The sequence below is a fragment of the Schistocerca piceifrons genome, chromosome 4, assembly GCF_021461385.2.
Source record: "Schistocerca piceifrons isolate TAMUIC-IGC-003096 chromosome 4, iqSchPice1.1, whole genome shotgun sequence".
Classification (NCBI taxonomy): domain Eukaryota; kingdom Metazoa; phylum Arthropoda; class Insecta; order Orthoptera; family Acrididae; genus Schistocerca; species Schistocerca piceifrons.
The window spans coordinates 829,970,080-829,984,777 of NC_060141.1; the positions used below are offsets into that span (position 1 = coordinate 829,970,080).

A 14,698-nucleotide genomic window follows, 5' to 3' on the forward strand; every position below is an offset into this window, starting at 1 on the left:
AGCTTGTGGCTGTGGCGTCGCGTCCCTGGAGGGTCTGTGATCCCGCCCGGTTACGTCAGCATCGGTGTCTAGGTGAACACGTATTTCGATAGGAATTTCTCAGATGACAAGTATGAAATTGATGCTGCCAGATCATGTGTGCGGGACCCTAATGGGCATCTGTGTGTTGTTTGACATCCGATGGTTGCGTCACTTCACGGGGGCTGTTGCTAACCTCCTGTGCCCTCTACTGGAGAGGGGGTGGCAGGATGCTGTGCTTGCAAGCTTGATTGCATGTCTGTTGCACTATTTTGCGACAGGCCTGTAGATTGTACTGCATTATTTAGGAGCAGTTTGTAGGTCTGTATTGAAATTATTTCGGAAAATTACGTTTCCATGTTTGAGAGTGTTATTTAGATGTACTTTACAGGTCTGCAGACTGTGTATTCTGACACCAAGCACATCAGGGCGAGTGTTTTGCATCAGTGTGAAAAATATACTCCATCCCTAAATAAAATGTTCCAAAATCAGTAGAGTACACTCCTTCCCCACTCTCCCCAACAGCTCAGTGCAGAATGTGTCATTTTCGTGCCATTTTACCCCTCCAGACCACCATCTCATATTCTGTCACGGGATGGATTTGAGCACCCTTTGGTGGCAGTACTGTGTACTAGGTCAGTTTGAGTGCAGACCTCATGGTGAACACACTGGATGGTGGTGCTCCCTCTAATTGTTTAAATAAAGACTGGTGCATGATTTCGACTGTTGATGATTAGCATGCATGTTTGCAGAGTCTTTTAGATGGATTATTATTTTGACAATTTACGAGTTGTTTGGCTCTCTGACCGTAAATTTATTGCAATATTTACGACTGGTTTGTATGTCTGTAGGCTGTGAAATGCCTTATTTTGACAGTTTACAATTAGCAAGCATGTGTGTAACACATCAGTTATGTATGAGTAGTTTGCAGGTCTGTAAGCTATGTAGCATGTCACAGTGTGTGTTATGTATCACTGTGATAAATATACTCCATCCCTAAACAAATTATTCCGAAACAAATAAAGTACAATGCTTCCTCTCTCCACCAGCCCAGTACAGACTGAGTCCTTTTCCCACCAACCCCTAGGAAGAGGTGGTGGCCGGGGGTCTTAGGTTAGTGGAGGTGAGCTTAGTTTCCCACAGTTTTCTTAGGTTGGTAGAGAAACTCCAAGTGACGTTTCTTTACCACCAAAATTCAAACTTGTCGCCAGTTCCTAGGAGGAGGTGGCAGTCAGGTGACTTACGTTAGTGGAGGTAGTCCAAATGTCCTTTCTTTCACACCATTTTCTTAGCTTAGTTGAGATATGCGAATTAACCTTTCCTTACTGCCAAAATTCATACTTGGGGCAAGTTCCTAGGAAGAGTTACTTATCTTCTTGTGATTTCCTTACGTTAGTAGAGATAACCTCGGTGTGATGCATTATCCTGTTGGAATTTGAACTTCTCGCAAATTTTCTGGAGGTGAGGGAGGGGGCGTGGCACTCCTGCCAAAAGCTGCCATCTTGGATGACGTCAAGGCCGCCATCTTGGATGACATCTTCCCCGCCATCTTGGATGACGGTACTTTGGGGTAGTAACCGCCTTGCCCAAATACTGATGACTACGGAAAAGCCCTTGGACATGGCCGCGAGCTCGATTCCAGTCCACCATCAGCACTGGAGAGTGAAGCTTTGATCATGCCAGCAACTGCTGCTAGCGATAAATCATCAAATGAACCTTGGCCGAAGAACCCACGACTGTAGCGAAATGGCATTTTGTCATTGTCCTAGCTGTTAAAAATACACGAGCACAAATTGTCAGTACTGTGTGTGTAGTGTTATGGATCTCTTGCGGATTGGAGAAACTATTTTGCACTCTTTAGCTCGTCATAAAAGCGTATTACACTAAAAAGGTACATAATTATTTCACTCTGCACTTGAGTTCCTCATAGCGACGAACCAATTTACAAATGTTGTCCTCCACCATTTGTCGTAACTAAAATGACGCACAGTGGAACTTGGAAATGGAAGCTGCAGGTGTGCTAGTTGCCTAAATTTACGAAATTTCGCTCCTCAGCAACGTTTGCTCTTATCCTGTATTTAATTATTTATGTATTTATTTCACCTGGAAAGGCTGTATGTATTATTATTGTTATTGTTCAAAAAAATGGTTCAAATGGCTCTGAGCACTATGGGACTTAACTGCTACGGTCATCAGTCCCCTAGAACTTAGAACTACTTAAACCTAACTAACCTAAGGACAGCACACAACACCCAGCCATCACGAGGCAGAGAAAATCCCTGACCCCGCCGGGAATCGAACCCGGGAACCCGGGCGCGGGAAGCGAGAACGCTACCTATTGTTATTGTTATTATGTGCTAGTCATGTACTGTGCGTACTGAAATGTAAACACATAAAGGATGCCGATTTAGATCTAAGAAATAGCCGGTTTGCCCTATTCTTGCTGGATGAAATAAATTCATAAGTAATGAAATATATTATTATTATTATTATTATTATTATTGTATGAAATACACTCCTGGAAATGGAAAAAAGAACACATTGACACAGGTGTGTCAGACCCACCATACTTGCTCCGGACACTGCGAGAGGGCTGTACAAGCAATGATCACACGCACGGCACAGCGGACACACCAGGAACCGCGGTGTTGGCCGTCGAATGGCGCTAGCTGCGCAGCATTTGTGCACCGCCGCCGTCAGTGTCAGCCAGTTTGCCGTGGCATACGGAGCTCCATCGCAGTCTTTAACACGCTCATCCTCAGTCCCCTACGGTGGTGGGACTATCATCTCTTCCTTTCCTATCGTCTTTTCTCCTCTTCAGACTAAACTATTCCTTGTATTTCCTTCTTCCAATTCAACATTAATTTTTGTAAAATTTTTGTTAAATCGGTTTTGGGAAAGCTGCCAAAGTAAAGAAAAAAGAAAAAAGAAAAAAAAAAAAAAAAAGCACAGACCCGCCTCCACGTGGCGGGACACGGGCAACGGTGCGACCGGATGCGGGAACTGGTGTGAGTTTCATCAACTACATCAGAGTCCGCACACCGGTCGTAGCGGCCAAGTGGTCAAAATAGACCCACCTTAAGCACTTAGGTGGTGGGTCGTAAAATCAGGGCGGCAAGTGAAAAAAAAAAAAAAAAAAAAAAAAAAAAAAAAAAAAAAGTCTTTAACACTGGTAGCATGCCGCGACAGCGTGGACGTGAACCGTATGTGCAGTTGCCGGACTTTGAGCGAGGGCGTATAGTGGGCATGCGGGAGGCCGGGTGGACGTACCGCCGAATTGCTCAACACGTGGGGCGTGAGGTCTCCACAGTACATCGATGTTGTCGCCAGTGGTCGGCGGAAGGTGCACGTGCCCGTCGACCTGGGACCGGACCGCAGCGACGCACGGATGCACGCCAAGACCGTAGGATCCTACGCAGTGTCGTAGGGGACCGCACCGCCACTTCCCAGCAAATTAGGGACACTGTTGCTTCTGGGGTATCGGCGAGGACCATTCGCAACCATCTCCATGAAGCTGGGCTACGGTCCCGCACACCGTTAGGCCGTCTTCCGCTCACGCCCCAACATCGTGCAGCCCGCCTCCAGTGGTGTCGCGACAGGCGTGAATGGAGGGACGAATGGAGACGTGTCGTCTTCAGCGATGAGAGTCGCTTCTGCCTTGGTGCCAATGATGGTCGTATGCGTGTTTGGCGCCGTGCAGGTGAGCGCCACAATCAGGACTGCATACGACCGAGGCACACAGGGCCAACACCCGGCATCATGGTGTGGGGAGCGATCTCCTACACTGGCCGTACACCACTGGTGATCGTCGAGGGGACACTGAATAGTGCACGGTACATCCAAACCGTCATCGAACCCATCGTTCTACCATTCCTAGACCGGCAAGGGAACTTGCTGTTCCAACAGGACAATGCACGTCCGCATGTATCCCGTGCCACCCAACGTGCTCTAGAAGGTGTAAGTCAACTACCCTGGCCAGCAAGATCTCCGGATCTGTCCCCCATTGAGCATGTTTGGGACTGGATGAAGCGTCGTCTCACGCGGTCTGCACGTCCAGCACGAACGCTGGTCCAACTCAGGCGCCAGGTGGAAATGGCATGGCAAGCCGTTCCACAGAACTACATCCAGCATCTCTACGATCGTCTCCATGGGAGAATAGCAGCCTGCATTGCTGCAAAAGGTGGATATACACTGTACTAGTGCCGACATTGTGCATGCTCTGTTGCCTGTGTCTATGTGCCTGTGGTTCTGTCAGTGTGATCATGTGATGTATCTGACCCCAGGAATGTGTCAATAAAGTTTCCCCTTCCTGGGACAATGAATTCACGGTGTTCTTATTTCAATTTCCAGGAGTGTACATAGCATTTTATTATTATTATTATTATTTCCGATTATTCCCGTTTAAAGAGAGCGTTTGAACTTGAATTCCTTTATGATGATTGTTTATGTTTTTTCTGAGCCCAAATTTTCTTCATGTGTTCACTGTGTTGTTTCTTTCGCTCCGCTGTCCATTTGCATCCTGATCTCTTCTGTGCTGTGGTGTCAAATTTTTTTTTATGATGTTCCTGAATTCAGTTCTATTTTCTGCATCGTTTACTGTTATGTGTGCTTGTCTGAGGTCCTCTTCAACTTCTTTTATCCATTTTGTTTTTCCCCTGCGTGAGTTGATCACTTTAAGAATTCGCTTTGAAATTCTGTTTTCATTCATCCTGTGGATAAGTCCGTAGAACTGCATTCTTCTTTTCCTTATTGTATCCGTAATCTTGTCTGTGTATTTATATAATTCTGATGTTGGTCTCTTCTTCCAGATTCCTTGCTCTTGTATCGGGTCAAAAATTTTCCTGAGAATTTTCCTTCCTTGTTTCTCTATTTCTTTGATTTTAGTTTGCCCACCTATTTCTGTTGTTTCAGATTCATACAGTGCCTCCGGAAGTACGACATTGTTGTAGTACCTCAATTTTGCGTTAGTGGATATGGACTTTTTGTTATAATAGTTCCACGTGAGTTTATATGCTTTCTGTACTTTTTTTATTCTTTCCTCATTGGCCTTTAGGTTGATCCCTGATGGCTGGATGATTTTCCCCATATACTTAAAATGTGGTAGTTGTACGATTTTCCCATGTGTCGTCACAATAGGCAATTTGTCTTGTGGTACTCTTTCTATGTACTGGGTTTTCTCATACGAGTTTTGCAGGCCAGTTTTTGTGCACTTTCGTGTAACTTCTCTAAGGCGTTAGTGGCTTCTTTTCTATTGTTATTACTGTTATTATTATTTTTATTATTATTATAGCACTGAGCAAATGGTAAATCATAAAAATGTGTTATTAACGTTGTGTTAAGCAATTTTCCCATTAGTTTGAGTGTGACTAATGACATATAACAGTGACATATAGCGGCAGTACAGTAGGACAGAAATCTGGAGAACAGCTTGGAATAACAGAGTGAGCTGGGATGAAGTAAAGAAAATCAAATAGGAGTACAAAGGGACGAGGAGAGAAGTGTGACAGGAAGGCAGGTTGGGTGTTAAGAGAGGAAAAGAGCTTGGATGTGCTTACAGGGAAGGCACGTCGACACTCGCTCCATGAGCACTGGTTCCACTACGTATAAGTAATTGTGTTTCACAAGGTTGACAATCACTCACTCACACTCTTTCCCAGGCTAGCCCTTTGCAGAAACTCTTCACCCTCTTCCCTCCCACAGGGTTCGAAAAGATCTTCTGTAGCTCACTCCGCCACACCAGGAGCTGGCATCTCATAGTAGTCTTTGTATGCGGATAGTGCAAAAATGAATGCAGTTAAGTTATTTTCTGAGATAAAATTGTTTGTAAAATTAATTTATCCTGTGTTCACTAAACAGAATAATTTGTATATAACGACAGCGGATTTGATCATTCTCATTTGCACTTCATCACTTTCCTCATTGTGTATGTACTGTCTCTCGAATACGCTGCTGTAGTAATAATATACAGTGTTACCGATTTTTCAATTGTGGCCGCGCGGGATTAGCCGAGCGGTCTAGGGGCTGCAGTCGTGGACTGTGCGGCTGGTCCCGGCGGAGGTTCGAGTCCTCCCTCGGGCATGGGTGTGTGTGTTTGTCCTTAGGATAATTTAGGTTAAGTAGCGTCTAAGCTTAGGGACTGATGACCTTAGCAGTTAGGTGGCATAAGATTTCACACACATTTGAACTTTTTTTTTCAATTGTGGGAAAGAAAACATGATGAAAAATGTAATTTTGTCTTTGTTCACAGATTTCTTCAGGCACTAGCTTCTGCAGGGTGAGTACGCACATTAATTTTCCTTAGCGTAATGGCGAATGCTTAGATTCGTGGTGAGGTTGTCATAAATTGACATATATGTGTGTAAAAGATACAACTGACTACAGTACTTTGCAGTGGGTACGATAGCGGTTCACCTGACGGAGATTGTGGATGTGTTGAAAATACACTTGTCCAGTTTGGCTCCAGATAACATTCTGGAAGCCCCATAATGCTTCTCCAGGGCGGCTGCTGGCTGCGGCAGTCACGTGTGACAGCCGCGTGGCGTGGCGGCATGCAAACGTGTCGTCGGCGCGACCGATGGCGGCGGCAAGTGCGACTAGCCTACACCCGTGTCGCACCCAACTGCAAATCCTGGAGAGGCACCAGTGCCTGATTATCCCCAGACTCGGCGCTCACACTGAGTACCGTTGTATTTCGTACAACAGTAAATGTTACTGCGCAACTGTGAAATATTGTGTGATATACGGTGATAGTGTAGTCACGTTACCAATACTGGCTTATTTTTCCCGGCGTCGTTTTGATTATAAGTTGTGAATTGAGGAGTACGTGCCTGTGAGCCACTTGGACTCTATTTGCACGATTACCTTGTCATAACGGTGCAAAGTAGAGTTCGCCTTTATGTTCTTGATAAAGCGATACTGTCGGATTCTAGAGATAGTGGAAGATGAAGAAAATGACGAGCAACCTGAAGATGTTTCGTGTGTGGAGGTACACCTTGTCGAGGCGTAAAAATTGTGTGAGAGGGAGTAATGAAACTCTCGAAATGAGTCCACTGTACACCTAATCTTCTGTCGTAAATAGTGACGTAGCTCAGGTTCGAGGGAAGTGCTAATATTTCTTATGTTGTCTGCAAATGGAGGCATAGTCTGAAGACACAATTGCATGCTTACACAGTACACACCTGTGAGATAACGCAAATCCTGTTAGTATCAATTCGAGATAGCACCAGCGTCAATTATTCTAGATAAACGGGTGGCTTGGTATTGTAGGTGAGTGTTTGGTTCTCAGAGATTCATCACACGAGCAATACCTGTGGGCAACTGACACTGAGCCGTCTTACAGATGTAGTTCGTTATGTACCTCCGGCAGTTTGAAATAATGTGTGGTTCGTGCATTTTACTCGAGATCAGTCGGCCGATGTGTACCATGGGTAGGAAGTGAATGACTGTTTATCATAGGCTGCGTGTTCTCCAGAATATTCTGCATCTGATTTTTATCTATAATACAGTTCAAAAGAATTTCGTTATGCAACGGACTCTGCAAAACCAAGTACAAGCAATCCATCGAGACAGTTCGACGTAAATCTGTTACCTGCGATGTACAGGTTGGGGAAGAGGCAGCTCACAATCACGGCACGGCAGGATAGGGGAAGCGAGCGAAATTTTCACGAACGACCGCATGTCGGGAAAGCACCGCGGCCACAGACCGGCAGCCGCGGCCACAGACCGGTGTGTGACGAGGCTACGTGGGCGTGGCGTCTACCTGCGCCTGCTCGGCCCACGTTCACAGGAAATGCAGGGCTTCGACGGAAGTGGGGGCGCTTAGAAGAAATAGCGTTCTGGGCTGGAGTTGGGCGAGGCGCGAGCCACCTGTGTCTGGGTAGTTACAAGGCGGCGGGAAGAGTACCGGACGGTAACCTGAGGGGTGTGGGGCCGAGTCCCTGTGCGGAAGCTTTTCTGTTTCTTTTTATTTTTTTCATTCACTTACATTGCAAATAACCGAAATATTTCTATTTTGATGAAAGCCATTTAATAGAAAAGCGAAGGAAAAATTGCGACTGCAAATAAATTTCCAAGAAAGGCAGTTTTGGATCGAGGATTCAAAAAGTGGTGGACGAGTGAACGGGAAAATACAGGAATGTCCTCATCTGGGAAACTTATGACAATCTTATACCAGGTGAGGTGCTTAAGACACACCATCTCTGCCGGCCGGTGTGGCCGAGCGGTTGTAGGCGCTACAGTCTGGATCCGCGCGACCACTACGGTCGCAGGTTCGAATCCTGCTTCGGGCATGGATGTGTGTGATGTCCTTAGCGTAGTTGGGTGTAAGTAGTTCTAAGTTCTAGGGGCCTTATGACCTCAGAAGTTGAATCCCATAGTGCTCAGAGCCATGTGAACCATTTGAACAGACCATCTCTATAACTCAGCCGCTTTTAGTGATACAAAAAGATCTTAGAAACAAAAGCTGTTTAGCTTGAAGGGGGACGTAATGCATTTATGAACACTTTTTCGTAGGTGTAAGAGTAGAGGAGACATGATGGTCAACTTTGTTACTTTAATTAATAGACTGGCGTGTTATATTATTTACCTTTTAATAATATGCTTGAAAATACCTAGAGTGCATTAGGTTCTGTTAGGGATTGTTATGTATGGGAGTTCCCTAATTATTATCAGCGAAAAGAACGGTTTACGTGTTTCCTTTTGTGTACAGGTTACATCGAATGTAAACAACACTCCACTCACTGCACGTTTCGTGTGTTTATCTGTCTCACGAAGAATATCAAATGTAAACAAAAAGCAGGAATCCTGTATTTATCTGTTGCTTGAAGACCATTAGTCTGTGGTTCATTGTCGTCGAGTAGACGACATTTTCATAAACTTGTAACATTTTCACAATGCTCTACACAAAAGCTGAGAAAGTTGCTCCGCTTTTTATTTACGACGAAAGTCGCCGACATATGAGAGCAACTGTGTGACTGAAAGCTGACAAACGTCCTGATGGTGCAGCACCCTCGCGATCTAGCTTTGCAAACATAATACAGACATTTTACCAAAGAGGAAGCGTCGATAATAAAACACGTAAACGGCTCTGATCAGCAACCGATGAGCGACATGCAGTTTACATCTCAGCAGCTGTAGCGCACAAGCCGGCCGGAGTGGCCGTGCGGTTCTAGGCGTTACAGTCTGGAGCCGAGGGACCGCTACGGTCGCAGGTTCGAATCCTGCATCGGGCATGGATGTATGTGATGTCCTTAGGTTAGTTAGGTTTAAGTAGTTCTAAGTTCTAGGTGACTGATGGCCTCAGAAGTTAAGTCCAATAGTGCTCAGAGCCATTTTTTTGTAGCGCACAGGCCACATGTTAGTACAAGACAGCTCGACTGCAAGGGCCGAATGAGTCAACGAAGTGTTATGCTAATTCTGCGAACCAAAAAGATTCAGCATTACCACGAATCACTTCATCAGCAGCTCCACGGCATATCTTTCGCCGAAGGATACAATTCTCCTCCACGTTCTCGACCAAGTAACTCACAGTTGAAGCGTCATTTAGAAACCATTGGCACGTTAATTTTCGCAACACGCACTACTGGTCCTCTGAAAACGCACAGTGGCTGAGGGGAAGTCGACAAGCAAAGAGCTGACTCACTCAACGTACGGTGCAGCCTTCCAAATAACCCAATTATTGGTCCCTATTTTATTAATGGTAACTTAAGTGGAGCGAGGTCATACGCCTCTGGACTTGTATTTCTGTGATACATTGAAACAACAAGTTTACATCGGAATTCCAAACACTCGCAAAGACGTCAAAGACCGTACTACAGAGGCTTATTCTATCACCTCGGATACCATTCAGCACGCTGTATATTCCACGTCCAATGGTTTTAGAGTATGTATGGCTCGCAATGTACGTTTGCAAATGAACTTGTGAAAGGTCAACATCATCATCTGATGTAACAGAATAACTGTACAATGTGATCAACTGTACATGTCTTGAAACCTTTTATTAAAAGGTAAATAATATAACATCCCAATCCATTTAAAACAAAAGCTGAGTATTATATCTCCCCTGCCTGAACAGGATATTACGTCCGCCTTGAGGTAAGCAGCTTTTGTTTGGAAGATTTGCTTCTGTCACTAAAAGTGGCTGAGTTATTGAGGTGACCTGTCTTATGTACAATGTGTAGAAGTTTTTAGACTGGTGTGACGAGGCCCTACGCGCAACAGAACTGATCTCTGCTGTTAGGTGACTCGTTCGGCCAAAAAAGTCCAGAATTATACGACGAGATGTTGAAAGTTGCAGGATAGTCGACGTGCAGCATTGAAGTGATTTCCGTCAAATGCACTCCGATAGTGCAGGACTGCAATGTGTGCTTTTGTCATGACACAAATCAAGAAGATTCGAGACTGCTCTTATCGAAAGGGGAAAAGAAATCGTTCCCTGAGAAGACTGCATCGAAATACATCCTGTTGTACACCACAAGCTATCGTCGCTAGTACTTGGCGATATCGTGAATTGTGCATAGTTTGCTTCCAAACTGTGCGATAATAGAGAGACTATTACGAATGTAAAACAAGACATCTTTTCTATATACAGTTTAAAACAGCCGTGTAATTGTTAAAACGCGGTGTTCATAATGTGTACGAGGTACCGACAATATTACTGCTTCCACTGTTTTATGATGACTTTCACTCCAGCAGTGTTAATAATCAATTGCAAAATAATGAAGGTATGTGAATTTAAAATACGAAGCTTTCATTTGCAACCCCCAATTTTCCTTTGCCTTTCTTTAACACGCCTTTTCAGAAAATATTAATAAATACAAAATATTGATATTTATTTTCGTATGTTTGTGGGTTTACGCAAAGTAAGAAGTGAAAATAAAGAGAAAGAAACACAGAAAGTTTGCGCCTAGGGGCCTGCCTGCGTGCCTGCCTGCCTGCCTGCCTGCCTGCCTGCCCCCACCGCCGCTGTCTGTCACACAACGCAGGCGGCGCGGCGCGGGCCACTGCCGGGCTACTGCCGGCGAACGCCGAGCCTGTCGTGTTTGTCCAGACGCGTGGCACATTAGGCTCTCAGTGCTGTCACTTTCGCTCCTGTCCGAGCCCTGCACATGCCGTTAATCTGGATGAGGTCTGTGGCGAAGAGCAGTCCGTGTGCCGTTCCAAGATGTTTGCTGCGGCAGCCGCTGCGTTAGGCTCTGGTCATTGTTCCCCACTGCAAACAAACGAGTTAGCCGCAGCCCGCACTGCTTCCGGGAATTTGATTCAGACGTAAGCAGCTTTCTGCAACCAGTATCAGAGCAACGTGTACAAGAGATGCAAGATTTCAAAGTATAAGATTGTAATGGCTCTCCTCGACTGACGACAACGTGTGCCAGTTATTAGGCATCGTGTCCGTGGAGTGCAGGAATACGTGAAGGTGGCACGAGCTGCAGCGCGCATGTCTTTAGCCCTTACGAGATTACCCGAGGCGAGGAAATTTTTTTTGGCTGAGTATTCTGTTGTGGACTGGCAAGACAGCCAATCCACTAGGAGGAAGCCGAAAGGCACGCGTTTAAACTCAGGCAGGCTGGCGTGAGGTCTGGAACAGGTAAAGTAATTGAGACTAGCAAGTAAAGTACGTAGCTTCTTGAATACTTAACTTTAATCCATAATTGGTGAACATCGGTCTGACGGTACATGTATCACAAGATAAATAGCAAATGATAATGGCGCCTTGCTAGGTCGTAGCAAATGACGTAGCTGAAGGCTATGCTAACTATCGTCTCGGCAAATGAGAGCGTAATTTGTCAGTGAACCATCGTTAGCAAAGTCGGCTGTACAACTGGGGCGAGTGCTAGGAAGTCTCTCTAGACCTGCCGTGTGGCGGTGCTCGGTCTGCAATCACTGATAGTCGCGACACGCGGGTCCGACGTATACTATCGGACCGCGGCCGATTTAAAGGCTACCGCCTAGCAAGTGTGGTGTCTGGCGGTGACACCACATATTCAATATTTCGTACTTCGTCCTCTTTACTAAGGAAATAGTATTTAACGTCCACAGTCGTTACCAATTCGCGTACGAAAATCCCCATTGCCTCCGAGAACGTGAAGGAAACGATAGGTGTGCGTAGCAATGGTTGTCGGTGGCAACGTGATTTTAAGGACATAATTATTTACAGACAGCTGAAAAAGACTACCTTCGTTTGGTCCGTTTTGCCATTTGTTTTAAAAATGTGTAGTTAATCATTTCATTCAAGGCGTATTGTTGTAAACTACATTTGCTGTTTCGCTTTTACGTGCAAAGACAAATAAGTTTTGTGGTTTGCAACACGCTATGTATATTCCTTCGTCCAAGAAACACGGTCCTCTTAAATTTACCCTGCAGTATTAGAACGCCGCAGTGTCTCTTTTCGTCATCAGCCTTCCGGCCGCCACGAATTCCTCTCCTGTGCCAAACTCCTCATCTCAGAGTAGCACCTGCAACCTGAGTCCTCAATTATTTGCTGAAAGTAATACAGTTCCCGTCTTTCCCTACAGTTTTTGTCCTCTACAGCTACCTGAGCCGTGTGCGGCTCGCGTTTATGCCATTTATTGTCTGTGATCTTCTATCACGGTACTGCCGCCTCGTTTCCTTATTCCTTTTACTGGCTTCACTAACTTCCAGCCTTACTTGTCCGTGAGCGGCAGCAGCAGCGCGTATCGATAGTTGCACTGTCCTACCATCTCTGGAGCGACCGACAGTATTTCCAGGTCGTCATGTGTCTGTCAGTCAGCTGGAGACGGACCAGCAGTGCAGTCGGGACGCAGCACCAGTGAAGTCGGGGACGGAGCGCCGGTGAGGCGTCGACAGCCAGTACTCGCCGACCGCTGGCGACACACGTGAACAGTCCGACGGAAGGGGGCGAGGCCCGTGGCTCACCGATCCCGGACGCGAAACTTAAGTCCTTACTTAATCTGCCAGCCAGCCGCAACTGTTCACATTGTCTCGTTTGAATTTCCTTGTGGGCTCTTTGGACAACCTGTGCCTCGGTCCGTTGACTGTCTGACGGTTGGGTTGCCGTCGGACCGACAATGATTGGGCCGACTGCCTGTCTCACCTAAGTGAGCGTTAGTGTTTGAGTTACAGGCCGACCCTCGGAACATCTGAGCGCCCTCGGGTGTACTGACGTTTTTTTTTTTTGTTCTTGTTGTTTGTACGTGTATGGCTTCCAGCCGTTTTTTTTTTTTTTAAGTAAGGTTGTTTCCCTTTAAGGCGTAAGATTCTTTAGGCTTTCAGCCTACTTTAAAGAACTTTGGCTTTTCAAATGTTTTAATGTTGTCGAATTTTAAATGTTGGGCCTTCCGTCGATATTGAGTGTGAGTTGTTTTGCTCTTAAGGCCTTCAGTCTAATTTAAAGAACTGTTTCACATAAAGCTTTTGGTATTAACAAAATTAATGTTATGGAGTTTTAAGTGTTAGGCCTTCAGCTGATTTGAATTTAACTTGTTTGCTATTGAAGTGTCTGGTTTTTTGGGCCTTCAGCCTAACTAAGAACTGTTGTAAGATAAGGCTTGCCTTTTAAATTTCTGATTATGGTTGCGTTTTAAGTTACTGGCTTTCAGCCGTTTTTAAATTAAAGTGGCTTTCAGGTAATTAATTCCCAAAATTTAAGCTGTGTATTTAAAAAAAATTTTTTTGAGGCTCTTGTAATGTTTGATCAAATAATAAAGTTGTATGTTCGGGTGTAACTGACAGCCCTCATTTTGGTCATTTTCCACAATTTAAACTACCTGTTCTGTCCTGCGGGTTTAGCTGGGCATCTCACTACCTCTTGTACTACCGAAGTGACTCCCTGATGTCTTAACAGATGTCCTATCATCCTGTCCCTTCTCCTTGTCAATGTTTTCCACATATTCCTTTCCTCTCCGATTCTGCGTAGAACCTCCTCATTCCTTACCTTATCAGTCCACCTAATTTTCGACATTCGTCTATAGCACCTCATCTCAAATGCTTCTATTCTCCTCTGTTCCGGTTTTACCATAATCCATCTTTCACTACCATACAATGCTGTGTTCCAGACGTACGTTCTCAGAAATTTCTTCCTCAAATTAAGGCCCATTTTTGATACTAGTAGACTTCTCTTTGCCAGGAATGCGCTTTTTGCCAGTGCTAGTCTGCTTTTGATGTCCTCTTTGGTCCGTCTGTCAGTGGTTATTTTGCTGCGTAGGTAGCAGAATACCTGAACTTTATGTACTTCGTGACCATCAATTCTGTTGTTAAGTTTCTCGCTGTTCTCATTTCTACCACTTCTCATTACTTTCGTCTTTCTTCGATTTACTCTGTCCATATTTTGTACTTATTACACTGTTCATTCCATTCAGTAGCTGGTGAAGGTCTTCTTCATTTTCACTCAGTACAGCTACGTAATCAGCGAATCGTATCATTGATATCCTTTCACCTTCAATTTTCATTACACTCATGATTCTTTTTTTAATTTCCATCATTGCTTCTTCGATGTACCGACTGAACAGTAGGGACGAAATATTACATCCCTGTCTTACACCCTTTTTAATCCGAGCGCTTCCCTCTTGACTCTTATACGTATTGGATATTACCTTTCTCTCGCCAGCCGGAGTGGGCGAGCGGTTCTAGGCGCTTCAGTCTGGAACCACGCGACCGCTACGGTCGCAGGTTCGAAGTGTGGGCATGGATGTGTGTGACGTCC

The 14,698-nt window shown here is 45.1% G+C and overlaps 1 protein-coding gene across 1 annotated transcript in view; it reads left to right on the forward strand.

The window, feature by feature from the left end:
- LOC124794982 (neurexin-1-like) overlaps positions 1-14,698 on the forward strand; it is a 2,052,691-nt gene that overhangs the window by 1,168,790 nt on the left and 869,203 nt on the right. Inside the window, exon 6 of the mRNA XM_047258725.1 lies at positions 6,266-6,292. Coding sequence (XP_047114681.1) covers positions 6,266-6,292 — 27 coding nt within the window. The remainder of the gene's footprint in view (positions 1-6,265; positions 6,293-14,698) is intronic.